Source organism: Nomascus leucogenys, chromosome 17 (genome assembly GCF_006542625.1).
Source record: "Nomascus leucogenys isolate Asia chromosome 17, Asia_NLE_v1, whole genome shotgun sequence".
NCBI lineage: Eukaryota > Metazoa > Chordata > Mammalia > Primates > Hylobatidae > Nomascus > Nomascus leucogenys.
Window position 1 is genome coordinate 93,889,662 of NC_044397.1, and position 27,826 is coordinate 93,917,487.

Consider the following 27,826-nt stretch of genomic DNA (forward strand, 5'->3'; position numbering starts at 1 on the left):
CTAAAAATACAAAAATTAGCCAGGCCTGGTGGCAGGGGCTTATAATCCCAGCTACTGGGGAGGCTGAGGCAGAAGAATCACTTGAACCCAGGAGATGAAGGTTGCAGTGAGCTGAGATCGCACCATTGCACTCTGTTGCCTGGGCGACAAGAGTGAGACTCCATCTAAAAAAAAACAAACAAAAAAACAACAGCATTCCAGGAAACTATTTCGCTCTCAGTTGCTTTCTTTTTTACTTTTCTGAATAAAAACTCAGACTGCTGTGAGTTTCACTTTTTCTTTTTTTAGCTTAAATACACATCTCTCCATCACTGGATGCTTCATGCAAACTAGCCAAGAACCCCTGTTTTGCTGATTTGTTTAAAAAAAAAAAAAAAGACAGCCTTTATTTGGTAAGTCATTAAATCCAAAGCCCAGATTTTCTGCATCTAAAAAAATGAATCTAGGCCAGGCATGGTGGCTCATGCCTGTAATTCCAGCACTTTGGGAGGCTGACACATGAGGTTTGCCTGACGTCAGGAATTTGAGACACACACCGCCATCTCTGCAAAAAAAAAAAAAAGAATTGCTGGGTCTGGTGGGGCACTGAGTAACTGGGACAGCTAGGACAGCTACTCAGGAGGCTGAGGTGGGAGGATCACTGGAGTCCAGAAGGTCAAGGCTGAAGTGAGCTATGATTGTGCCACTGCGCTCCAGCTTGCTAATTTTTGTATTTTTAGTACACCATGTTGGCCAGGCTGGTCTCAAACTCCTGACCTCTGGTGATCTACCCGCCTCAGCCTCCCAAAATGCTGGGATTACAGCGAGAGCCCCCATGCCCAGCCTTCTCTCGGGTTTTTGTTTTGCTTTGGGGCTTAAGCTAGTTTCAGTCATGATTTCAGCCTCTACTGATGGGACCCCTTTTTTAATTGACATTGTTCTTTTTTTTTTTTTTTTTTTTGAGACGGAGTCTTGCTCTGCCCCCAGGTTGGAGTGCAGTGGCGCGATCTCGGCTCACTGCAAGCTCCGCCTCCCGGGTTCACGCCATTCTCCTGCCTCAGCCTCCCGAGTAGCTGGGACTACAGGCGCCCGCCAACACGCCCGGCTAATTTTTTGTATTTTTAGTAGAGACGGGGTTTCACCCTGTTAGCCAGGATGGTCTCGATCTCCTGACCTCGTGATCCGCCCGCCTCGGCCTCCCAAAGTGCTGGGATTACAGGCTTGAGCCACCGCGCCCGGCCGACATTGTTCTTTATCCAGAACTTTTCAAAAGTAATGTGACCCACAGCCGGTGTGCTGGCTCACACCTGTAATCCCAGGACTTCGGGAGGCCGAGGCGGAGGGATTGCTTGAGTCTAGGAATTTGAGATTGCCCTGGGCAACATAGGGAGACCTTGTCTCTTTCTTTAAAAAAAAAAAAAAACAACATAGCTAGGTGTGGTGGCGCCTGTAGTCTCAGCTACATGCCTGGAGGCTGCGGCAGAAGGATGGCTTGAGCCCAGGAGGCAGAGGTTGCAGTGAGCTCAGATCACACCAGTGCCACTTCACTCCAGCCTGGGTGACAGCCAGACCGTCTCAAAAGAAAAAACAAACAACGTGACCCTCCCGACTCAGTAACGGGTCAGGGTCCAGCATCAAAATGTTGCAAAATCACGGAGTCGGTTCCCCAAGTGTGGGCTTAGTGGCCGCAGAGAATCAGCCAGAAGCCTAAGTCAGCCACTGGCGGGCTGGGTGGCCACAAGCGACAGGCAGTCAAGAAATGACCAGGACCAAGCTCAGGGGCTCAAGCCTGTAATCCCAGCACTTTGGGAGGCCAAGGTGGAAGGATCGCTTGAGCCCAGGAATTTAAGACCAGCCTGGGCAACATAGTGAGACCTTGTCTCTACACAAAAATTTTAATAACAAGGTGTGGTGTGCACCTGTGGTCCCAGCTACTCGGGAGGCTGAGGTGGCAGGATCACTTGAACCCAAGAGGTCAAGACTGCAGTTGGAGGCCGGGCGCGGTGGCTCACGCTTGTAATCCCAGCACTTTGGGAGGCCGAGGCGGGCGGATCACCAGGTCAGGAGATCGAGACCACGGTGAAACCCCGTCTCTACTAAAAATACAAAAAAAATTAGCCGGGCGTGGTGGCGGGCGCCTGTAGTCCCAGCTACTCGGAGAGGCTGAGGCAGGAGAATGGCGTGAACCCAGGAGGCGGAGCTTGCAGCGAGCCGAGATCGCGCCACTGCACTCCAGCCTGGGGGACAGAGCGAGACTCCGTCTCAAAAAAAAAAAAAAAAAAAAAAAAAGACTGCAGTTGGCTTTGATCAGCATTACTGCACTCCAGCCTGGGCAACAGAGGGAGGTCCTGTCTTTAAAAAAAGAGGCCTGGGCAGGGCGCGGTGGCTCACGCCTGTAATCCCAGCACTTTGCGAGGCTGAGGTGGGCAGATTTCCTGAGGCCAGGAGTTCGAGACCAGCCTGGCTAACACGGTGAAACCCCGTCTCTACTAAACACACAGAAAGTTAGCTGGGAGTGGTGGCGGGCGCCTGTAGTCCCAGCTACTCGGGAGGCTGAGGCAGAACAATGGGGTGAACCCAGGAGGTGGAGCTTGCAGTAAGCTGAGATTGCGCCACTGCACTCCAGCCTGGGCAACAGAGCAAGACTCTGTCTAAAAAAAAAAAAGAGAAAAAAAAATAGGCCAGGCATGGTGGCTTATGCCTGTAATCCCAGTACTTTGGGAGGCTGGGCGGATCACAAGGTCAGGAGTTTGAGACCAGCCTGACCAACATGGTGAAACCCCATCTCTACCAAAAATACAAGAATTAGCCGGATATGGTGGCGCTTGCCTGTAATCTCAGCTACTCAGGAGGCTGAGGCAGGAGAACAGCTTGAACCCGTGAGGTGGAGGTTGCAGTGAGCTGAGATTGTGCCACTGCACTCCAGCCTGTATGACAGAGTGAGACTCTAAAAAAGTAAATAAAATAAAATAAAATAAAATAAAAATAAGACCGGGAGTGGTGACTCACGCCTGTAATCCCAGCACTTTGGGAGGCTGAGGCGGGTGGATCACTTCAGGCCAGGGGTTCTAGTTGTGGGATATAATGGGGTTTCTCTTCAAATAGTCTGATCAATCTTTTATGCTTTAATTCATAGCACCCCTCCTTTCCCTCCTTTTTCTCCTTTTTCCTTTTTGCCTTTGTTAAATGCCTAGACACGCCTCAATACCAAGCATTATCAGCATCAGCTTACATTCCTTTCCTTATTTTAAAAAAAGACTAACTTTCTAGCTCATCACAGACACCCCCTTTCCCCATTCTCTCCACTTTCTTTTTCTTTTTCTTTTTTTTTTTTTTTGAGACGGAGTCTGGCTCTGTTGCCAAGGCTGGAGTGCAGTGGCGGGATCTCCGCTCACTGCAAGCTTCGCCTCCGGGGTTCACGCCATTCTCCTGCCTCAGCCTCCCGAGTAGCTGGGACTACAGGTGCCCGCCACCACGCCCAGCTAACTTTTTGTATTTTTAGTAGAGACGGGGTTTCACCGTGTTAGCCAGGATGGTCTCGATCTCCTGACCTTGTGATCCGCCCACCTCGGGCTCCCAAAGTGCTGCGATTACAGGCGTGAGCCACCATGCCCGGCCTCCCCTTTCTTTTACATACCCACCCTATCTAAAAAAAATCAAATGTTTAGCCAACCAAAATTAGTTTAGACTGTGCGACCCAACCCCAGCCAATAGAAAAAAAGTACAGAGGCCGGGCGCGGTGGCTCACACCTGTAATCCCATCACTTTGGAAAGCCAAGGCAGGTGGATCATGAGGTCAGGAGATGGAGACCATCCTGGCTAACACGGTGAAACTCCGTTTCTACTAAAAAAAATACAAAAAATTAGCAGGGCGTGGTGGCGGGCACCTGTAGTCCCAGCTACTCAGGAGGCTGAGGCAGGAGAATGGCGTGAACCCGGAAGGCAGAGCTTTCAGTGAGCGGAGATGGTGCCACTGCACACCAGCCTGGGTGACAGAGTGAGACTCCGTCTCAGAAAAAAAAAAAGAAAGAAAGAAAGCCAGCGTGGTGGCTCACGCCTGTAATGCCAACACCTCGGGAGGCTGAGGCGGGTGGATCACCTGAGGTCAGGAGTTCAAGACCAACGTGACTAACATGGTGAAACCCCATCTGTACTAGAAATATGAAAAATCAGCCAGGTGTGGTGGTGCATGCCTGTAGTCCCAGCTACTCAGGAGGCTGAGGCAGGAGAATTGCTTGAACCCGGGAGGAGAGGTTGCAGTGAGCCAAGATCGCGCCATTGCACTCCAGCCTGGGCAACGAGGGAAACTCCATCTCAAAGACAAAAGCAAAAACAAAAAATCAAAGTCCTAAGATTATAGGCATGAGCCACAGGGTCTGGCTAAGAAACAATGTTTTTAATTATAAAAAAAATATTTTAGGCAGGGCGTGGTGGCTCACGTCTGTAATCCCAGCACTTTGGGAGACCAAGGCAGGCGGATCATGAGATCAGGAGTTCGAGACCAGCCTGGCTAACGTGGAAAAACCCTGTCTCTACTAAAAATACAAAAAATTAGCCGGGCATGGTGGCGGGCACCTGTAGTCCCAGCTACTCGGGAGGCTGAGGCAGGAGAATCACTTGAACCTGGGAGGCAGAGGATGCAGTGAGCCAAGATTGTGCCACTGTACTCCAGCCTGGGCAACAAGAGCAAAACTCTGTCTCAAAAACAAAAAAGAAATAGTTTTAGACAAAGTGTGATGAAAACAGGAAACAATTAATAAAGTTAAAAAAATAAAACAAGGCCGGGCGCGGTGGCTCACGCTTGTAATCCCAGCGCTTTGGGAGGCCGAGGCAGGCGGATCACGAGGTCAGAAGATCGAGACCACGGTGAAACCCCGTCTCTACTAAAAATACAAAAAATTAGCCGGGCGTGGTGGCGGGCGCCTGTAGTCCCAGCTACTCGGAGAGGCTGAGGCAGGAGAATGGCGTGAACCCAGGAGGCGGAGCTTGCAGTGAGCCGAGATTTCGCCACTGCACTCCAGCCTGGGCGACAGAGCAAGACTCCGTCTCAAAAAACAAAACAAAACAAAACAAAACAAAACAGGAATCCATCCAAAAAAGGAGAAGAGTTCCCCTCAAGACCCTCTGTCTGTTTCCACATGGCTCAGGCCAAAATCAACATCAACTTCCCTGTCACCACCTTGTTCAGCTTCTGTTTCTTTGCGTCAGCATCCCATTAACTTTCTGATTTGTTTGTTTGTTTGTTTTGAGACAGAGTCTCGCTCTATCACCCAGGCTGGAGTGCAGTGGCATAATCTTGGCTCAGTGCAACCTCCGCCTCCCGGGTTCAAGTGATTCTCCTGCCTCAGTCTCCCGAATAGCTGGGACTACAGGCGCCTGCCACCACGCCTGGCTAATTTTTTATAGTTTTAGTAGAAACGGGATTTCACCATGTTAGCCAGGATGGTCTCCATCTCCTGACCTCATGATCCGCCCACCTCGGCCTCCCACAGTGCTGGAATTATAGGCGTGAGCCACCGCGCCCGGCCAAGGATGTCTCACTTATTTCAGCTCCACCGGGGCAAGATGTTTTGGTGTTTTTTGTTTTGTTTTTGAGATGGAATCTCACTCTGTCTCCCAAGCTGGAGTGCACTGATGCCATCTCGGTTCACTGCAACCTCCGCCTCCCGGGTTCAAGCGATTCTTGTGCCTCAGCCTCCTGAGTAGTTGCAATTACAGGCGCCTGCCACCATGCCCGGCTAATTTTTGGATTTTTAGTAGAGATGGGAGTTCGCCATGATGGCCAGGCTGGTCTGGAACTCCTGACCTCAGGTGATCCTCCCGCCTCAGCCACCTAAAGTGTTAGGATTACAGGCATGAGCCACCGTGCCTGGCTTTGGTGTGTTTTTTGTTTTTTGTTTTTTTGAGACAAGATCTGCCTCTGCCACCCAGGCTGGAGTGCAGTTGTGCAGTCATAGCTCACTGCGGCCTCTGACTCCCGGGCTCAAGCGATCCTCCCACCTCAGCCTCCCATGTAGCTGGGACCACAGGTGTGTCCTGTCACGCCCGGCTAATTTTTGTTGTGGTTGGAATTTTTGTAGAGTTGAGGTCTTGCTGTGCTGCCCGGGCTGGACTTTCGTTCTCTGCGGTATCCCTATTGTCCAACACGCACGTGGGCAGCACTTGTTGCTGTCATCCCGGCAAGGCAAGTGGGATCGCCCCCGCCTCTGCTGGGAGCCCTGCACCAGCCTCCCGGACCCTCCCAAGATCAAGCAGACACGGTTGCCACCTACCGACCAAAGGCAGCTGTGCCCCAGTCACGGGGCTTCCGGCTGGATCTAAGCACGTGTTTACACCCTTTCCCAGAAGGTCCACACCCACCACACTCGGCTTGGGTGGGCGGGAGACAGTGCTGGCAACAGAGAACAATCACACTCCCTGATCAGCAGTGCGGAAGTTAAAAAGCTCTGTGCTAACACTGGGGTCAAAAATGGAGTCTGTCGCCCAGGCGCGGTGGCTCACGCCTGTAATCCCAGCACTTTGGGAGGCCAAGGCAGGTGGATCACGAGGTCGGGAGATCGAGACCACCCTGGCTAACACGGTGAAACCCCATCTCTACTAAAAATACAAAAAATTAGCCAGGTGTGGTGGTGGACACCTGTAATCCCAGCTCCTCGGGAGGCTGAGGCAGGAGAATCACGTGAACCCCGAGATCACGCCAATGCATTCTAGCCTGGGTGACAGTGCCAGACTCCGTCTCAAAAAAAAATTTTTTTTTTTTTTTTTGCAGGGACAGAGGTCTCTCTTAGTTGCCCAGGTTGGTCTTTTTTTTTGAGACGGAGTCTTGCTTTGTCGCCTAGGCTAGAGTGCAGCGTCGCAATCTCGGCTCACTGCAAGCTCTGCCTCCTGCGTTCACACCATTCTCCTGCCTCAGCTTCCTGACACCATGCCTGGCTAATTTTTGTTTGTTTGCTTTTTGAGACAGAGTCTCGCTCTGTCGCCCAGGCTGGAGTGTGGTGGTGCGATCTCGGCTCACTGCAAGCTCTGCCTCCCAGGTTCACACCATTCTCCTGTCTCAGTCTCCCGAGCACCTGGGACTACAGGCGCCCGCCACCACGCCCGGCTAATTTTTTGTATTTTTAGTAGAGACGGGGTTTCACTGTGTTAGCCGGGATGGTCTTGATCTCCTAACCTCGTGATCCGCCCGCCTGGGCCTACCAAAGTGCTGGGATTATGGGCGTGAGTCACTGCGCCCAGCCCCAGGTTGGTCTTGAACTCGTAAGGCTCAAGTGATCCTCCCACTCTGCCTGCCAAACTGCTGGGATTATAGGCGTGACCTAAGGCACTCAGCATGGAGATAGGAATTCTCTCTCTGTGGCCCAGGCTGGAGTGCAGTGGGAGCTGATCACGGCTCACCACAGCCTCAAACTCCTGGGCTCAGGCGATCCTCCCACATTGGGCTCCTGAGTAGCTCAGACCACAGGCATGTGGCCCGACACCTGGCTAACCAAAAAAATTTTTTTTTGGTAGAGATGGGGTCTCACTCTGTTGCCCACACTAGTTTCAAACTCCTGGGCACCAGTGATCCTCCTGCCTTGGCCTCTCAAAGTGTTTGGATTACAGGCTTGAGCCACTGTGCTTGGCCCCCGCCAAGACAGGACTTTTTAAAGAGATTATTAGGTTCAAATGACGTCCTGAGGGTGCGCTCAAATCCAATCTGACTTGTTTCTCTTTAAGAGGCAATTATGGCCGGGTGAGGTGGCTCACATCTGTAATCCCAGCACTTTGGGAGGCCTAGGTGGGTGGATCACCTGAGGTCAGGAGTTTGAGATCAGCCTGGCCACCATGGTGAAATCCTGTCTCTATTAAAAATACAAAAATTAGCCAGGTTGGTTGGCGGGCACCTGTAATCCTAGCTACTTGGGAGGCTGAGGCAGGAGAATCGCTTGAACCTGGAAGGCGGAGGTTGCAGTGAGCTAAGATTGCGCCTCTGCACCCCAGCCTGGGCGAGGGAGCAAGACTCCATCTCAAAAATATATATATATAGGCCGGGCGCGGTGGCTCACGCCTGTAATCCCAGCACTTTGGGAGGCCAAGGTGGGTGGATCACTTGAGGTCAAGAGTTGAGACCAGACTGGCCAATATGGTGAAATCCCATGTCTACTGAAAATACAAAAATTAGCCGGGTGCGGTGGCGGGTGCCTGTTATCCCAGCTACTCGGGAGGCTGTGGCAGAAGAGTCGCTTGAACCCAGGTGGCGGAGGTTGCAGTGAGCTGAGATCGCACCACTGCACTCCAGCCTGGGTGACAGAGTGAGACTCCATCTCAAAAGAAAAAGAAAATAAAGAAATAAATAAATAAGTTAAATAACCCAATTCCTGGTGGGCTGGGAGGAGCAGAGGGTGCTGGGTCTGGTTGTCTCGAGGGGGATGGCGCTGGGTGCCTGCAGGGAAGGTCGCTAGGAGGGTCCCCTGCCCTGGCCCTGCCCTCTCCCCGCACCTCTGACCGGGTGGTTGGGTGATGCTATTTTAAGATGCCCCCCCCAACTTCCTTCCTTGTCATGTCAGGAACCCACTTCCTGAGCGGGTCGCACTCTCTCCTCTCTGGGAGGGGTGGATATCCCTCCGCAGCGCCCAACGCCCCTGACCCTGGAAGGAGGCCTCCCCATCCTTTCCCCAAAACAAGCCTGGCTACAGAATCTTTGAGGCGAAGCTCAGAATGACAATACAGGGCCCTTTGTTTAAAAATGTTTAGAAATTTTTTTTTTTTCTAAGACAGAGTTTTTTTTTTTTGCTCTTGTTGCCCAGTCTGGAATACAATGGCGCTATCTCGGCTCACCACAACCTCTGCCTCCTGGGTTCAAGCGATTCTCCTGCCTCAGCCTCCCAAGTAGCTGGGATTACAGGCATGTGCCACCACGCCCGGCTAATTTTGTATTTTTAGTAGAGATGGGGTTTCTCCATGTTGGTCAGGCTGGTCTCAAACTCCCGACCTCAGGTGATCCGCCTGCCTCGGCCTCCCAAAGTTCTGGGATTACAGGCGTGAGCCACCACAGCCTGGCCTTTTTTTTTTTTTTTTTAAGAGACAGAGTCTTGCTCTCTCGCCCAGGCTGGAGTGCAGTGGCACGATCTTAGCTTACTGCAACCTCCGCCTCCTGCGTTCAAGCAAATTCTCCTGCCTCAGCTTCCCAAGTAGCTGGATCTACAGGCATGCGCCACCACGCCCAGCTAATTTTTGTTTTTTCAGTAGAGACGAAGTTTCACCATGTTGGTCAGGCTGGTCTCGAACTCCTGACCTCAGCTGATCCGCCCGCCTGGGCCTCCCAAAGTGATGGGATTACAGGTGTGAGCCACCGCACCCAGCCAATTTTTAGGAATTTTAAGACAGCAACCACAGAGCATTATATCATGCCTAGATTTGTCTGAGTGTGGGCGCCCAGCGGACCCCTGAGGCCTCTGCCTGTGAAGCTGGCGCTAACCAAAGCGCTCTTCTAACTCCCTGGTTTTATGAACATTGATTTATTTGGTTGTGGTAAAACATGCATAATATAAAGCCGACCGTCTTAACCATTTTAATTGCACAGTTCAGAGGTGTTAAACTCATTCACACGGTTGTGCCACCATCACCACCATCACCTCCAGAACTTTCTCATCTTTGCAAACTGAAATTCTGCCCGCATGAAACGCTCACTCCCCATTCCCCTCCCCAGCTCCTGGCAGCCCCCATCCTACTTTGTGTCTCTGTGAATCTGAGGACTCGAGGGACCTCCTAGGATTGGATCACACAAGATGTGTCCTTTTGTGTCCAGCGCCTCCTGCTGAGTGTAACATCCTCAAACTGCATCCGCTTTGTGGCCTGAGTGAGAGCCTCGCTCCTTTTCATGGCTGCCTCATATTCCAGCGTGTGCACAGGCCATGCTGTGTTCACCCAGTCATCTGTCCATAGCCACTGGGACTGCTTCTACCTTGTGGCTGTTGGGAATCAAGGTACTACCGACATAGGCATGCAGATATCTATCAAAATCCCTGCTTTCCATTATTTTTTTGAGACGGAGTCTCGTTCTGTCGCCCAGGCTAGAGTGCATTGGGACAATCTCGGCTCACTGCAACCTCCACCTCCCGGGTCCAAGCGATTCTCCTGCCTCAGCCTGCTGAGTAGCTGGGTCTACAGGTGCACACCACCACACTCAGCTACTTTTTGTATTTTTAGTAGAGATGGGGTTTCACGATGTTGACCAGGATGGTCTCGAACTCTTGACCTCGTGATCTGCCGGCCTCGGACTCTCAAAGTGCTGGAAGTACAGGTATGAGCCACCACGCCCAGCCCCATTCTTGTAAGTATATGCTGAAAAGTATAAATATTAATATTTAATCACAAAGCTTATTTAGAAATCTAGTTTTATTTTTTTTTATTTTTTTTTTTTTTCGAGACGGAGTCTCGCTCTGTCGCCCAGGCTGGAGTGCAGTGGCGCAATCTCGGCTCACTGCAAGCTCCGCCTCCCGGGTTCACGCCATTCTCCTGCCTCAGCCTCTCCGAGTAGCTGGGACTACAGGCGCCCGCCACCACGCCCGGCTAATTTTTTGTATTTTTAGTAGAGACGGAGTTTCACCATGGTCTCGATCTCCTGACCTCGTGATCTGCCCGCCTCGGCCTCCCAAAGTGCTGGGATTACAAGCGTGAGCCACCGCGCCCGGCCTAGAAATCTAGTTTTAGCCTGGGAGGCGGAGCTTGCTGTGAGCCCAGCTCGTGCCACTGCACTCCAGTCTGGGTGACAGAGCAAGACTCCGTCTCAAAAAAAAAAAAAAAAAGAAATCTAGTTTTAGGCCAGGTGCTGTGGCTCACGCCTGTCATCTCAGCACTTTGGGAGGCCAAGAGGGCCACATCACTGGAGGTCAGGAGTTCTAGACCAGCCTGCCCAACATGGTGAAACCCTGTCTCTACTAAAAATACAATAATTATGGCCGGGCGCGGTGGCTCACGCCTGTAATCCCAGCACTTTGGGAGGCCGAGGTGGGCGGATCACGAGGTCAGGAGATCGAGACCATCCTGGCTAACATGGTGAAACCCCGTCTCTACTAAAAATACAAAAAAATTAGCCAGGCGTGGTGGCGGGGGCCTGTAGTCCCAGCTACTTGGGAGGCTGAGGCAGGAGAATGGCATGAACCCGGGAGGCAGAGCTTGCAGTGAGCCAAGATCGTGCCACTGCACTCCAGCCCAGGCAACAGAGCAAGACTCCGTCTCGAAAAAAATAAAAAATAAAAAAATAAGAAATCTAGTTTTATTTCTGCTTCTGGTTGATCATCACTGTGAAATATGTGTGCTTTGTGAAACAAAACAAAAACAAACTCAGAAACCACATCAAAGTTTGAAGAAGATGAAAGAGTCAACCAGGCTGAGCACAGTGGCTCACAACTGTAATCCCAGCACTTTGGGAGGCTGAGGCAGGCGGATCACGAGGTCAGGAGTTCGAGACCATCCTGGCCAACATGGTGAAACCTTGTGTCTACTAAAAATACAAAAATTAGCCAGGCGTGGTGGCGGGCACCTGTAATCCCAGCTACTCGAGCGGCTGAGGCAGGAGAATTGCTTGAACTCAGGAGGCGGAGTTTGCAGTAAGTTGAGATTGCATCACTGCACTCCAGCCTGGATGACAGAGTGAGACTCCTACTCAAAAAAAAAAAAAAAAAAAAAGTCATCCAGTGCCTTGTTCTCCCACATCATCTATCTCGGTCCCTCTTTGGGGGGTTTTCTCAGGGGGAGACCCAGGATTGCTTTCTGAACACAGCAGCATGGACCTTCTCGTGGGACCTCCTCTTCCAGGGATCCTCCCTACAGGGTCCTGTCCATGAGTGTGAAACCTCCCATGTGCCATTATTGTTGCAGCCAAAGCCGAAAACACCCTACATGTCCGTCAAGAGGTGACTGAGCATGGAGATGGCGGGTCAGCTCCTGGGGCCCCTTGCTTTGCATGAGAGGATTCTCAAAACAGATAGCATATGTGGCAGGGCGCAGTAATCCCAGCACTTTGGGAGGCTGAGGCGGGTGGATCACTTGAGGTCAAAAGTTCAAGACCAGCCTGGTCAACATGATGAAACCTCATCTCTACTAAATATAGAAAAATTAGCCGGGTGTGGTGGCAGTCGCCTGTAATCCAAGGTACTTGGAAGGCTCAGGCGGGAGAACTGCTTGAACCCGGGAGGCGGGGGTTGCAGTGAGCTGAGATTGCGCCATGGTGCTCCAGCCTGGGCAACAAGAGCGAAACTTCGTCTCAAAAAAAAAAAAAAAAAAAAATCAAAAATTAGCTGGGCATGGTGGCTCATGTCTGCAATCCCAGCACTTTGGGAGGCTGAGGTGTGTGGATCACGAGGTCAGCAGTTCGATACCAGCCTGATGAACGTGGTAAAACCCCATCTCTACTAAAAATACAAAAAAAATTAGCTGGTGGTGGTGGCAGGGGCCTGTAATCCCAGCGACTTGGGAGGCTGAGGCAGGAGAATCACTTGAAACCAGAAGGTGGAGGTTGCAGTGAGCTGAGATTGCACCACTGCACTCTAGCCTGGGCAATAAGAGCAAAACTCCGTCTCAAAAAAAAAAAAAAAAAAAGGCCTGGCATGGTGGCTCACGCCTGTAATCCCAGCACTTTGGGAGGCCGAGGTGGGCGGATCACGAGGTCAGGAGATTGAGACCATCCTGGCTAACACGGTGAAACCCCATCTCTACTAAAAATATAAAAAATTAGCCGGACGTGGTGGCGGGCGCCTGTAGTCCCAGCTACTCGGAAGGCTGAGGCAGGAGAATGGCGTGAACCTGGGAGGCAGAGCTTGCAGTGAGTAGAGATTGTACCACTGCACTCCAGTCTGGGTGACAGAGTGAGACTCCCTCTCAAGAAAAAAAAAAAGAGTAACCACCACCTCTTGCAGATGTATTCCCTATAAACATAAATAAAACTACTAAAAAAAAATTGGGCAGGCGCGGTGGCTCACCCCTGTAATCCCACCACTTTGGGGGGCCGAGGTGGGTGGATCACCTGAGGTTGGGAGTTCAAGACCAGCCTGACCAACATGGTGAAACCCCATCTCTACTGAAAATACAAAATTAACTGAATGTGGTGGCACATGCCTGTGATCCCAGCTACTCGGGAGGCTGAGGCAGGAGAATCGTTTGAACCCAGGAGAATCACTTGAACCCGGGAGGCAGAGGTTGCAGTGAGCCGAGATCATGCCATTGCACTCCAGCCTGTGCAGCAAGAGCGAAACTTTGCTTCAAAAAACAAAACAAAACAAAATAAAACCCAACAATTGCCAGGCATGGTGGCTCATGCCTGTAATCTTAGCGCTTTGAAAGGCTGAGATGGGAGGATTGCTTGAGCCTGAGAGTTTGAGACCAGCCTGGCCACCATGATGAAATCCTACCTCTACAAAAAATACAAAAATTAGCTGGGCATGGTGGTGCACGCCTTTGGTCCCAGCTACTCGGGAGGCTGAGGCAGGAGAGTCACTTGAACCTGGGAGGCGGAGGTTGCAGTGAATGGGGATTGCACTCCAGCCTGGGGGACAGAGTGAGACTCTTGTCTCAAAAAAAAAAAAAAAAAAAAAGAATCTGAGAGTGGTAAGTATTGCGGTGGAAATAAGCCGGGGGACGGGATAGAGGTAATGGGGTAGAGGTGTGTGTATGTGGTTGGGATTTAGCTGGGGTGCTTAGCGGGAGCTCTTGGATGTTGTGGCCTTCCTGTAGAGCCAGAGGATGCCGGAGGAGGAAGCCATGGGGCAATCTGGGGAAGGGCACTCCAGGCAGGAGCCATAGTACCTGCAAAGGCCTTGAGGCAGGAGCACTCCTGGTCAGGCCAGCATGGCTGGGGCAGACCATGAAGGGCAAGAGGGACTAGTGGCTCCCTCCATTTTCAATGTATGATTTTTTTCATTTTTATTTATTTATTTTTATTTTTATTTTTGAGATGGAGTCTTGCTCTGTCGCCCAGGCTGGAGTGCAGTGGCGCAATCTCAGCTGACTGCAAGCTCTGCCTCCCAGGTTCATGCCATTCTCCTGCCTCAGCCTCCCGAGTAGCTGGGACTACAGGCGCCCGCCACCGTGCCTGGCTAATTTTTTGTATTTTTAGTAGAGACAGGGTTTTACCATGTTAGCCAGGATGGTCTCGATCTCCTGACCTCGTGATCTGCCCGCCTCAGCCTCCCAAAGTTCTAGGATTACAGGCGTGAGCCACGGCGCCCGGACTTATTTTGTATTATTTTATTTATTTATTTATTTTTATTTCTTTCAGACGGAGTCTCGCTCTGTCGCCCAGGCTGGAGTGCAGTGGCGCGATCTCGGCTCACTGCAAGCTCCGCCTCCCGGGTTCACGCCATTCTCCTGCCTCAGCCTCTCCAAGTAGCTGGGACTACAGGTGCCCGCCACCACGCCTGGCTAATTTTTTTTTGTATTTTTAGTAGAGACGGGGTTTCACCGTGGTCTCGATCTCCTGACCTCGTGATCCGCCCGCCTCGGCCTCCCAAAGTGCTGGGATTACAAGCGTGAGCCACCGCGCCCGGCATTATTTTATTTTTTTTGAAGTCAGAGTCTTTCTCTATCGCCCAGGCTGGAGTGCAGCTGCCCGATCTCGGCTCACTGCAACCTCTGCCTCCCCGGCTCAAGCAATTCTCTTGCCTCGGCCTCCTGAGTAGCTGGGGTTACAGTCTTGAACCACCATGCCCAGCTAATTTTTGTATTTTTAGTAGAAATGGGGTTTCTCCATGTTGACCAGCCTGATCTTGAACTTCTAACCTCAAGTGATCCACTCGGTTCGGCCTCTCAAAGTGCTGGGATTACAGGCGTGAACCTCTGCACCTGGCCTCATTTTCATTTTTATTTTTTTATTTTATTTTTTTTTCAGACCAAGTCTGAGTTTGTCGCCCTGGCTGAAGTGCAGTGGCACAATCTCGATTCACTGCAATGTCTGCCTCCTGGGTTCAAGTGAGCCTCCTCCCTCAGCCTCCAGAGTAGCTGGGATTACAGGCATCTGCCACATGCCCAGATCATTTTTGTATTTTTAGTAGAGATGGGGTTTCCTCAGCCAGGCACGGTGGCTCACGCTGTAATCCCAGCATTTTGGGAGGCCAAGGCGAGTGGATCACGAGGTCAGGAGTTCAAGACCAGCTTGGCCAAGATGGTGAAACCCCATCTCTACTAAGAATACAAAAATTAGCCGGATATGGTGATAGGCGCCTATAATCCCAGCTACTCGGGAGGCTGAGGCAGAGAATTGCTTGAACCCGGGAGACGGAGGTTGCAGTGAGCCAAGATCGCGCCCCTGCACTTCAGCCTGGGCGACAGAGAGAGACTCCATTTCAAAAAAGAAACAACAACGAAAAAAAGATGGGGTTTCACCATGTTGGCCAGGCCGGTCTTTAACTCCTGACTTCAAGTGATCCTCCAGCCTCAGCCTCCAAAGTGCTGAGATCACAGGCGTGAGCCACCATGTCCAGCCCTCATTTTTATTTTTTAGAGTCAGCATCTCCCTCTGTCATCCAGGCTGGAGTGCAGTGGTGCAATCACACCTCACTGCAGCCTTGAACTCCTGGCCTCAAGGAATCCTCCCACCTCGGCCTCCCAAAATGCTGGGGTTGCAGACATGAGCCACAGCACCCACTATTTTCTGGGACAATTGGGACAGAGGCTCAATCACAAAGAGTCTCTGGGGAGGAGGAAGGGATGGGTGTCCTTCTGAGACTTTTGAGTGTTTACAGCGTGCGTTTACCTTTCACCAGGTGGCCTTGGATTGGTGGGCCACCCTGCGGGCTTACCCTCCTCCCCTTGGATGTTGTCTCCCAGTGTCCCTGTGGGGGCTGTCGTTACAGGTGGAGCTGGGCTTTCTGGTGCGGTCCAGCCCTGGTCCTGCCTAGCTCATGGTGGGAAAGGGCTGCAGGGAAGATGGGAGGGGGGAAGGAGGCTGGGGACAGGCCTCTTCTGGCCCCAGTGCTCAAAGAATTCACAAGGACCTAGGAAGAAGCCTGGGCTTGTTTTGACCTTTGGACCTCAGGAGAACCTCAGCAGAGGCTGGGAGCCTCGAGGGGGACAGCAGAGGCAGGGGGACGCTGAGGCAGCTCTTGACAGCCCCAGGGAGATCCAGGCAGCTGAGCTCTGGGCAGGGGAGTCAGAGGTCCAATAACACCGGAAAATCAGAAAATGAGGCAGGTGCGGTGGTTCACGCCTGTAATCCCAGCACTTTGGGAGGCCGAGGCTGGCAGATCAGTTGAGGTCAGGAGTTCGAGACCAGCCTGGCCAACATGGCGAAAACCCATCTCTACTAAAAATACAAAAATTAGCCGGGTGCGGTGGCGGGTGCCTGTTATCCCAGCTGCTCGGGAGGCTGAGGCAGAAGAATCGCTTGAATCTGGGAGGTGGAGGTTGCAGTGAGCTATCGCGCCACTGCACTCCAGCCTGGGTGACAGAATAAGACTGTCTCAAAGCAACAACAATAACAACAACAAAAAAAAAAAAGGAAAGAAAATGAGGCAGAGAAACCCTGGGCTATCTCTAAGTCTCTAGTCTTTTGAGCTTGAATCCTTCCCTGGCAGCTCTGTCCTGAATTTGAGGAATGAGGCCCTGGGGGCAGGATTGGCCCAGGAGCCTCAGGCTTATCTCAGTACAGTGGAGCTAAGATGAGAGTCCCTGGGACACAGCGGGGGCTGCGGTTGCCTGCAGGCTGGAGGAGCATTTTGAGCTGGAAAAGGCAGGAAAGCTGGGGGAAAGGCACATGCAAGAGAAGGCCTGAAAAGCAAGGCTTCCCACCAATTCACACTCACACTTCCAGGCTGGGCCCCTTTGGTGTGTCTGCAGCCCTTTCTGCCCCTGTCCCTGTCACCTCCTTGGAAGGCCTGCCCTGACCACGCTCTGAGATTCTCCAGTAACCTTCTTCCATTTTCTTTCCTTTACTTTTTTTTTTTTTTCTGTTTTTTTTTTTTTTTTGAAACAGAGTCTCACTCTGTCGCCCAGGCTGGAGTGCAGTGGCGCGATCTCGGCTCACTGCAAGCTCCGCCTCCCGGGTTCACGCCATTCTCCTGCCTCAGCCTCTCCGAGTAGCTGGGACTACAGGCGCCTGCCACCATGCCCGGCTAATTTTTTTATATTTTTAATAGAGATGGGGTTTCACCATGGTCTCGATTTCCTGACCTCGTGATCCGCCCGCCTCGGCCTCCCAAAGTGCTGGGATTACAAGCGTGAGCCAGCACGCCTGGCTTTTTTTTTTTTTTTTTTTTTTTCTGAGACAGGGTCTTGCTCTGTCGCCCAGGCTGGAGTGCAGTGGCATGGAGTAGCTGGGATTACAGGTGCGTACCACGACAGCCGGCTAATTTTTGTATTTTTAGTAGAGATGGGGTTTCACCATGTTGGCCAGGGTGGTCTAATTTCTGTATTTTTAGTAGAGACAGGATTTCACCATGTTGGCCAGGCTGATCTCTCGAACTCCTAACTTCAGGTGATCTGCCTGCCTCGTTCTCCCAAAGTGCTGAGATTACAGGCGTGAGCCACCGGGCCCTGCCATAATGCAATCTTTTTTTTTTTTTTTGAGACGGAGTTGCACTCTTTGCCCAGTCTGCAATGCAGTGGCGCAATCTTGGCTCACTGCAAGCTCCGCTCCCTGGGTTCACATCATTCTCCTGCTTCAGCCTCCTGAGCAGCTGGGACTATACGCACCCACCACCATGCCCAGCTAATTTTTGTATTTTTAGTAGAGATGGGGTTTCACCGTGTTAGCCAGGATGATCTCGATCTCTTGACCTCGTGATCCGCCTGCCTCGGCCTCCCAAAGCGCTGGGATTATAGGCGTGCGCCACCGCGCCCCACCCATAATGAAATTTTTTTAAGAGACAGGATCTTGCTCTCTCGCCCAGGCTGGAATGCAGTCGAGTGACCATAGTTTGTTTTATTTATTTATTTATTTATTTATTTTGAGACAGAGTCTTCTTGCTCTGTCACCTGGGCTGGAGTGCAGTGGCGTGATCTTGGCTTACTGCAAACTTCGCCTCCCGGGTTCAAGAGATTCTCCTGCCTCAGCCTCCAGAGTAGCTGGGACTACAGGTGCGTGCCACCATTCCCGGCTAATATTTGTATTTTTAGTAGAGACAGGGTTTCCCCACGTTGGTCAGGCTTGGTCTCAAACTCCTGACTTCAGGTGATCCACCTGCTTCAGCCTCCCAAAGTGCTGGGATTACAGGCGTGAGTCACCGTGCCCGGCCTAACGTAATATTTTAAAAACTAATACAAAAGAATTTCTGATGAGCAATATATAAAGACTTTAAATAAGCTAGTCATGGTAGCTTGTGCCTACAGTCCTAGCTACTCAGGAAGCTGAAGTGGGAGGTTCGCTTGATCCTGGGAGGTCGAGGCTGCAGTGAGCTAGGATGGCACCAGCCTGGGTGACAGAGTAGACTCCATGTTGAAAAAAAGAGGCCGGGCGCGGTGGCTCATGCCTGTAATCCCAGCACTTTGGGAGGCTGAGGCAGGAGGATCCTGGGGTCAGGAGTTCGAGGCCAGACTGGCCAACATGGGGAAACCCCGTCTCTACTGAAAATACAAAAATTAGCTGGGCATGGTGGTGGGCGCCAGCTACTCGGGAGGCTGAGGCAGGATAATTGCTTGAACCCAGGAGGCAGAGGTTGCAGTGAGCTGAGATCGTGCCATTGTACTCCAGCCTGGGCGACAGAGCGATACTCCATCTCATAAAGAAAAATATTTTAAAACATTTCTAAATGTTGATGTCTGAGTTTTTTTGGCATCCCTGTAGATTTTGTTTTCCAGGCGAGAACTTTACTGGCCTCAACCTATTCCGGCTCCCCAAGCGAATGAAACCTAAGTTTGCCCCGCCCACAGACCAGCAGACCACGCCCCTCGACATATCAGCCCCGCCCCCGAAGGCAGGCCCCGCCCCCAGGACGCTAGTCGCGCGGTCTCTCTGTGCCTGCAGACCCCCCGCGCGTTTCGCGTCACTTCCGGGGCGGTAGCGAGAACGAGGCTCACTTCCGCCCGCGGGGGAGCTGCGGCGGTGGCGGTGCAGGAGGCCGGGCCGGGGCGCGGAGGGACAGACGGACGCACGGGCGGGCGGCCGGGAGCCATGGAGCGCGGCCCTGGGGCCCGGGGGCGCGGGCCGGGGTGGTGAGTGCCGGGCAGGGGCGGGGGCGGGCGCGGCCGCGCGGGGTGGCCTCGGTCCCGGCAGCGGCCGTTTGGGGACCCGGGCCGGGCCTCGAGGGCCTGGCAGCCCGGTTGGACGTCCCCGAGACCCCTGCAGTCCCAGGGCTGCCGCGGGTCCTGCCCGAGGAGCCCAGAGCAGGGGCGCGGACCGCGGGTGAACGTCTGTGATTGGGAAAGCCCTGTCCCCATCCATTCAGCCCTCTGGCGTGGGTTGCGCTCCCACCCTCCTGCGGACTTGGCCCCTGCCTTCGGGGAGCGCCCGTCCGAGCCGCGGATTCCGCTCTTTTGCCCCGAAACTGCCCCCAGCCCGACAAACTCTTCGTCCTCTGGCCCCCCATGGCAGCTCCCAGGGGCCCTCCCGAGCCCTGCTTCCCAAGCAGCTCCCAGTCGCTGTTTCCCTTGTCAGGCTTCCTCCTGCCGCCCTGACTCCTGGGCAGGCTTCCCGGCCTCCGCTCACGTCCGTTCTCCGGGATGCACCCTTCTCCTATGTTGTCCGTCGTTTGCTCGGGACTTCTTCGTGGCCCCGCCATTTCTCCCACGATGAAGTGCAAACTCTCGGCGGCGCGACCTCACCCGTCCCAGGCTCTCTCTTGGGACCCTTCTTCTCACTTCTTGCTCCTAGGGTCTGCTCTAGCCAGGAGCCTGCTATGTCACCTCTGGGGTTTTGCCCCTGCTTGTCCCTCTGTCCCATCCCCTGTCACCTGGCCCGTTTGTCTGCCCTCTGATATGGCCGTGCCTCCCCCCAGGCGGGTTTCCCACCCTGACTGGTTGAATGAGGTGCAGTCGCCGTCTCCCATATGTAGGTCATCTTCCTGTATTTTGGCTGCTCGGTTGCTTGCTGGTCCTCAGAACACCTCTAGCTTGCAGAGGGGTGTCCAGTTAAGTGCGTGGGAACGGGATTGGTGGGATTCAGGGCGTCAAGGGTGTGTGCCCAGTGAGTGAGGCGTCTGGGTTTGCACTCCTCAGTCCACGCCCATTAGTGACACTAGGGAGGTTCCAGGTACCTGTGGCTGGAGAGGAGACTAGACTTGCCCTTCGCTGTCAAAGCTGGCGGAGCTTGGGGATTCTTTTCCTCCTGTGCTTCCTCCTTAATTCTTTGCTGCCTACCACGTGCCCATTCCTTTAGTGAGTGGCAGGTCATGGTCCTGCTCTTATGGAGTTTTTGGTTTGGAGGTGGGGGGAGATCTGGCCGAACGTGCGAAAAATACAAGCTGTGGAAAGAGCGTGTAAGGGGTCCCGTCCCAGCTTCGAGGACTCTGAGAGCGTTGGCAGTGAGGTGCAAAGGGTGGTTGGGATGGGCAAGGCTGTCTAGTGAGGTTGGGGAAGGGAGTTCCCGGCAGAGGAGCAGAGGCAGGAAGGGGCAATGTGGCTTGTCTTGGGGCAGCCAGGGGTGGCAGGGTGTGAGAAGAGTGAGTCTGGAGAGGTCGGCCTGAGCCGGAATGTGGACCTGACAGGCTGTGGGGAGGGCTTTGATCTCTATCCAGGGAATAATGGGAGGCCCCCAGGGCACCCCAAGAGGGAAGTGGCTCCATTGCATTTGCGTCGTGAAAGATTGTTTGGCTGCTGGTGGAGAATGTCCTGGAGCAGGTGATCAGCAAGGAGGGAGGCTGTTGCTATGGCTCTGGTGAAAGGTGATGGAGGCAGGGACCGGGCGGTGGCTGATGGGAGACAGGCAGAGCCACCGGGCTGGTGATAGACTGGCTCAGATCCAGTGGATGGAAGGAGGTATCAAGGATAACATCTTTGTTTTTGGCGTGGTTAGTGGGGCCCTGGCCACCTCAGTGTGTCCCTTCGTCTCCGGGGTCTCCAGGGGCCTGCTACTGCCCACTGGGCTCTCAGGACCCAGCTTCATGATGCCACCTAAACTGCAGGGCCCTCCAAGTCCCCAGCACCAGCGGGGCAGCACCGGTAGGACCTGGACCTCTTTGAGAATATGTTGAAAAGCTGACATCAACCTCGACGCTGTGGATGTGGATGTTGGGCCTGATCATTCTTTGGGGTGGGTCTGTCCTGGGCACTGCAGGGTGCTAAGCAGCCTCCACCCAGTCCCCAGTGGTGACACCCAAAACTGTCTCCAGACATTGACAGGTGTCCCCAAGGGGGAAACTCGCCTTCATCTGAGAAGCAGAACCAGCCTGACAGTCCACCTCCCCCCTGAAAAGTGCTTGCATGTGCTATTTGCCTCCCGCCTGGGAGTCTGGGGGCACTGGGATGCCATCCTCGTCCCACCCTGGCTTTCAGAGCTCTCTCCTCTCCTCCTCGTGTGCCCATGAGTCCGGCTCACAGGAACGTGGGTCTCAGATCAGGTCCCGAGGGAGCAGGTGTGTTTCTGGGCCTGAGGCTGCTCCTTGGTAGTGAGGGTGTCCCCACGAGCCGTGTCTGTGGCGCCTGCAGCCGCCTGCATGTCCATCTGTGTCCACATCTGCCTTTGAGCCTCATCTTCTTGGCCCCACGGTTTTCTCATGCTGTGACCCAAAAGCCGAGCATTCCAGGGTGTTCTGCTGCTGAAATTGAGTTGTGAGCGTGTCTCCCTCGTCGCTCCAGTCTGAAGGAGAAGCGTGGTTGGTAGACAGACGTCTCAGACCTTTGTGTTTTCTTCACGTCTGTCTGTTGGCAGCTCCTTACACTATTGTGGTTGCTTCAGCAACTTAGTTGTTGTCGACTTAACGTGCTTCATGACGTTCTGCAGCAAGGAAGAAGGTCCGAGTTTCCACTCTGAATCAGGCACCTGCGCTCCCCTCCCCCCTCACTTGACTTCCTGTGGGGTATGTGGTGTCTGCGCTTATAGACGAGAACGCTGAGGCCTCAGGAGGGCAAGTGACTCACCCAAGGACACAGAACCCTAAGTCGGGTGGAGAAGGACTCCCTGACCCCAGCCCACCTCCCCTGGCCCTCAGCAGGCCTGGCCCCAGCACAGAGAAGAGCCATTGTCGCTGCTCTTGGGGCCCTAGGAGCCTGGGATGTATCCTGCCTTTGTTTCTGGAGCCTTTGTTTGTTATATTTCCTCCGTCTCCAGACATTGCAGGCCGGTGGGGCCCGGCGCCTGTGCGCGCTCACGTGGTGGGGCCTGTTCAGGTCACTCGTGGGTTCCTTCAGTCCGAGCTCTGTCCTTGCCTCAGCGGCCCGTCACCCGTAGGGTGGCAGAGATGGGCCGGGGGAGGGAGTGGGCAGCAGTGCGGACTGAGTCCTGGTGCATGGGGTTTCCCTGGTGCTGGAGCCAGGTGTTTCGGGGGGGTGGGCGGGGCTGGGGTCATATCCCCTCATGCCCCGCACGCCATGGCTGTGCTCACGTGGCAAGAGGTGGTGATCGCCAGCTCAGGGAAGGTGGGGGTTCCTTCCTCCTGTGGAGAGGGGGCTGAATTGGGGTCCCCTGAGCTGTAGGGTGCAGTGCCTGACAGGCCGTGGGGAGGGCCGAGGGGATGGGGACTGACAGGCCCCAGGCCCATGCCGCCCCCCTGGCACGGGTGGATGCCCCGCCTCCCGGGGGTGCCCAGCTGGACTGTGGCACCCCCAAAGGACCCCATATGTCATTGTTCCCCCGCAGGGCTTCCCACGGCACGACATGGAGACCTGTGGTTGCGAGGCTCCCTGGGGCTCAGCTTGGACCGCGATGGGGCTGGGCCCTGGCCTCCTAACGGGGCTGCCGTCTGGGGCGGTAGCTGGGGGGGCGCCCTCCCCCCTGCCCGTGACTCGGAGCACCCCTGCCCCTCCCCTGCCGGGCCAGGCCGGGCAGCGTTGTTGGCGGGGGCCCCGGTGGAGGCCCGGCCCGGGTGGCGCCCGCCATGAACGGGCTGTCGCTGAGTGAGCTCTGCTGCCTCTTCTGCTGCCCGCCCTGCCCCGGCCGCATCGCTGCCAAGCTCGCCTTCCTGCCGCCAGAGGCCACCTACTCCCTGGTGCCTGAGCCCGAGCCGGGGCCTGGTGGGGCCGGGGCCGCCCCCTTGGGGACCCTGCGGGCCTCCTCGGGCGCACCCGGGCGCTGGAAGCTGCACCTGACAGAGCGCGCCGACTTCCAGTACAGCCAGCGCGAGCTGGACACCATCGAGGTCTTCCCCACCAAGAGCGCCCGTGGCAACCGCGTCTCCTGCATGTATGTTCGCTGCGTGCCTGGCGCCAGGTGAGCAGCTGTGGCCGCACCTGGGCTGGGTCACCCTGTTCTTGGGGCTCCCGTTTCTGCCTGGGGTGCTCGGTGTGGTTGGTGGCGCCCCCGAGGGCCCGAGCCTGCCGTGAAGGGCCAGCCAGCCAGCAAGGGTGGTGTCCCTGGCCAGACCGGCCTGGTCCCTGTGGCAATTTTCTCTCGCAGACAAGGACACCAGGCTCAGGGAGGCCATCCCCAGCTGGCATGGGTGGGCAGGCCGGGCGACTCCAACGACCCAGCGCCTGGTGGTTGCCTGCTGGGCGAGAGGTGGGGCACAGGGGCCACCCTGGCCTGCGGGTACATCCGCCTTCTTGCCAGGTGGGGTTCTGACCAGATCTGAGTCCAGAGGGCAAGCCTTTACCTTCCGGCTGGGCTGGGCGGGGGCCTGGGGGAACTGGAGGAAGCAGTGCATGGCAGGGCCAGCCTGGCCACCTGCTCCTGGCACCGCCTGGGGCAGCTCCCATGCTGGGAAGCAGACAGGCCTTGCAGCACAGCCTTGGGGCTTGGGCAGGGTGGTGGGTCAGGAGGGGCTGCGTGAGTATGAGCAGAGATTGGCTGCATTTGCTTGTGGGGGGCAGGAGTGGGGTCTAGTTGTCCCCCAACAGTGAGGGCACCATTCTGTGAGGGGGAGGGCAGATAGCCCTGCCAGCAGCAGCATGGGCTCCCCTGGGAAGGTCCTGAAAGGTGGGCCTGTGCGCTCCATCCCTGGGGGTCCAGGCTCTTCAGGAGGAAGGGCAGCGAAGCCTGCAGCATCTGAGCACACAATGCGAGTCTGCCCTGAGAGAGGATGTGACTGATGGTCCCAGTGTCCCGCTTCACAGATGGGAATCCTGCGGCTCCCCGGCTGGCCTCTGTGCAGCCCAGGCTGCCTGTCCCCCTGCCAGCTGTCCTGTCCTCTCCCCATGGGGAACCCTCGGAGTTGGAGCTGTGCTGTTGTAGCCTCCCCTCTCCATTCACTGGCTTCGGGCGCCCTTGGGAGGGCAGTAAATGAGGCACTGGGCATGGCTGGCCACCGGGGTGGGCTGTCAGCACGCATCCTCCAGCCCTGCAGCTGGGCGCTGGGAGTGAGGATGTGAACGGCCCTTCTTGGCCTGTCCCAGGTACACGGTCCTCTTCTCGCACGGCAACGCCGTGGACCTGGGCCAGATGAGCAGCTTCTACATTGGCCTGGGCTCCCGCCTGCACTGCAACATCTTCTCCTACGACTACTCTGGCTACGGTGCCAGCTCGGGCAGGCCTTCCGAGAGGAACCTCTATGCCGACATCGACGCCGCCTGGCAGGCCCTGCGCACCAGGTGAGGGCGACCCTGGGGGCAGCTCAGCCTGGGCACACCCAAGAGGGGACCAGGCCGGGGGCTGGGGGGCGGGCTTCCCTGGGAGGAAGGTGGACGGCCCTGTAGGAGGGGAGCCACAGTGGATGCACAGGGCCAGAGAGCTGGACAGGTGAGCTTGGGTGTGTGGGTGCCGCCTCCACATGGCTGAGGTGTGGCCAGGAGGTCCTCCCACACCCTGGCCTGTGGAGCCAGGCTCCCTGGGAACCCCTGGCCTGAGGACGGGAAGGGGCTGAGCTTGTCACAGGGGCGTGGATGCCACCCGGCGGGAGGGAGTGGGTGGTGTCTGGGGGTCTGTGCACGTGTGGCTGGGAGCCTGTCGGCCGAGGCAGCGCTTGGGGCCAAGTGTGGTGAGGCTGCTGCATCCAGGTCCCGAGGCCTGGCCCATGAGGCCCTGTGGCTGTGGAGCTTGCACCTGCAGGGTCAGGTGCAGACCCCCAGCACACACCCGAGGTCTGGGCCAGCCTCGATTCCAGATCCAGCGCTCCTAGTCATCCAGGTCCCCAGCCCTGTGCTTGCCTGGGCCCTTCACCGGTGTTTGAGCACCACCCAGGCCAGTGCTGCTTTGGACGAGGAGACCCGGGTGGGCCTCTGGTGGCCTTTCCTGCTCGCCATCCACTGGGGCTGTCTCTTCCTGGCCCTGCCCAGCCCACTGGTCTGACCTGCTTCCGCAAGGACCAGGCACAGCTCTGAGAAGTCAGAGGCCCTGGGGAGGTGGGGTCCTCGTTGCCTTGGTGATATCGCAGGCAGTCCCTGCTGTGGGCCTGGGAGCTGGTCCCCTGGCGCCACCCTGGCTCTGGGGGCCTCCTGGCCGTGTGGGGCACTGACACCAACCACCACTTCATGCGACTTCTTTGGCCCCTCCTGTCTCTACTGCGGGCCACTGGCAGAGTCACACCTGCCATGGCCAGCTCTGAGCTCTGTCTGCTCGGCCATCTGTCCTGCTGCCACTTTGTCCTGCAGGAACCTAGGCCCGGAGCTGTGAGGGGGAGGCCAGAGCGTGCCCAGGGCCTCCACTGGGGATGTGTCCTGTTTGTTTGAGTGGTGACAGCCAGGTGGCAGCTGGGGGCTCCTGCCTGTAGCAGGTGACAGGGCTGGGCTGGCTCAGCACACTACTGACCATGGCTGCGACGGAGCAGGCCAGGGAGGCTGAGGCAGAGCTGGGGCCACAGGCACAAGCCAGGCAGCATCCTTTGGGGCATGGGTGAGTGGTGAGCTGTGGAGTGCTGCCAGGAGGCTGGGATTCCAGGCCAGGGATGGGGACAGCCCTGCTGGTGGAGTCCGAATGCCAGGCAGAGGGGATGCACGCCTGCCCATGCTCCTGCCTTGCAAGAGGGCGTCTGCCTGGGATCAGAGCCTGGAGCCACGTGTGGGAGGAGAGTTGTGGGGTCCCGGCATGGGCAGGGTGGCAGGTGGGTCCCACATGGTTGGGACTGGGCAGGAGGAGGCCTCGTAACTGGTGCTGGATCAGCTGGGTCAGGGGCCGCACACCAGTGACCTGGGGGTGGGGGTGGCCCTGGGTGGGAGCTGGTGGTGCTGAGGTGGCCGAAGACTTGTCCACTCCCAAGGGAAGGTGCTGGTGGGAGGGGGTGCCACCTCCGCAGCCACCACCTTTGATGCTGACCTGGGTTGCACTGGCATCTCATTGGGCGTGGGGACTCCGAGAGTCCAAAATTGGGTGGAGACATTTGGGGACACAGCTGCCTGAATTCCTCATGGCCAAGGGGGTGGGCAAGGGCTGCAGGGAGGAAGAGTGTCCACTGTCCTGGCCAGTGCACCAGGAATGGCTTTCTAACCCTGGCAGGAAGGCGTGAAGCATTCAGGATGTGGGGGGCACACAGTTCCCAGTGTGCACCTAGAGGTGACCAGGAGGAGGAGAGGCGCCAGGGCCTCCTTCCCCTACCTCCGCTCCAGGGGCACTCCGTAGGCGGGATCCCTGCAGATCCTAGCTAGGAAACGCCAGTGAACGGCAGTGCCAGGGAACGGGGCGGGGCCGCTGGCTTCGCCCACCGCCGCGGTGTTGGGGGGCTGGGGGTGGCCCTCCGGACCGGTCTGGAGCCAGGGCCTGACCCACTGACTTGGCTGAGTGGGGAGACTGGAGGGTCGCATCCGGAGCTGGGCCCTGGGACGCCCGCCGGCGGGAAGGGTGCGCGCGCGTCGGAGGCCGCGGCTGACCCTGCTCCGGCGCCGCCAGGTACGGCATCAGCCCGGACAGCATCATCCTGTATGGGCAGAGCATCGGCACGGTGCCCACCGTGGACCTGGCCTCGCGCTACGAGTGTGCCGCAGTGGTGCTGCACTCGCCGCTCACCTCGGGCATGCGCGTCGCCTTCCCCGACACCAAGAAGACCTACTGCTTCGACGCCTTCCCCAAGTGAGCGGCCCGGGTGGGGGCGGGGGCGGGGCGGGGCCCGGGCAGGGCGCGAGGTCTCACCCGCTCCACACCCCTCCCGCAGCATCGAGAAGGTGTCCAAGATCACGTCGCCCGTGCTCATCATCCACGGCACGGAGGACGAGGTGATCGACTTCTCGCACGGGCTGGCGCTGTACGAGCGCTGCCCCAAGGCGGTGGAGCCGCTGTGGGTGGAGGGCGCCGGGCACAACGACATCGAGCTCTACAGTCAGTACTTGGAGCGCCTGCGTCGCTTCATCTCCCAGGAGCTGCCCAGCCAGCGCGCCTAGCGGCGGCCCCAACCGGCCGGACTTCAGCAATAAGGCGGCCCCCGGACCTCACCCCGCGCCGGCCCCCCAGGGGCTGCATGTGGACCCCCGGGCGGCCCAGGGGACCCTGCCCCGACCCAGGGGCTGTGGACCATGTACAGGCAACAGAGCTACGCACTCCTCTCCTTTTGGAAGCAAGAAGAAAATACGTGAAAACGGAAATTAAAGATTTAAAATTTTAGGGCTGCTCTCCTTCCTTTCATGGCTCTGCTCACTCTCTCCAGGGCTCAGCAAGCTCGAAAGGGGGCCGGGGTTCCCAGATTTCGTCCCTGAGTCCCTAGGAGAGATCGGCACGGACCCCCTTATGGGTTTTACTCCCTGCGGAAGCGGGGTGGGTCTCCGTCTAGTCCGGGGAGCCCTTAGGGAGCTGGTTGCCTGGGTGATGATGGGTGGGGGCAGCATTTGAGTCCAGGACCCCTGCCTGCCTCCTGCGGAGGCTGGTGAGTCCTGCCGGGTGGGCGCGATGAGGACGCCAGACGTGGGACCCTGCTGCCATCGT

The 27,826-nt window shown here is 56.0% G+C and overlaps 1 protein-coding gene across 2 annotated transcripts; it reads left to right on the top strand.

Annotated features, from left to right (window-relative positions):
• The first annotated feature begins 18,919 nt into the window (after positions 1–18,919).
• Positions 18,920–27,508, top strand: ABHD17A (abhydrolase domain containing 17A). Of its 2 annotated transcripts, XM_030795923.1 has the most exons (6): positions 18,920–19,104; positions 22,685–23,254; positions 23,441–23,593; positions 24,376–24,570; positions 26,801–26,980; positions 27,063–27,508. In XM_030795923.1, the coding sequence occupies exons 2-6, from the start codon at positions 22,923–22,925 to the stop codon at positions 27,286–27,288; spliced, it is 1,086 nt and encodes a 361-aa protein (XP_030651783.1). In that variant the 5' UTR covers positions 18,920–19,104; positions 22,685–22,922; the 3' UTR covers positions 27,289–27,508. The 2 variants fall into 2 exon arrangements, with proteins under 2 accessions (XP_030651783.1, XP_030651782.1); XM_030795922.1 differs by lacking the exon at positions 23,441–23,593.
• The last annotated feature ends 318 nt before the right edge of the window (positions 27,509–27,826 follow it).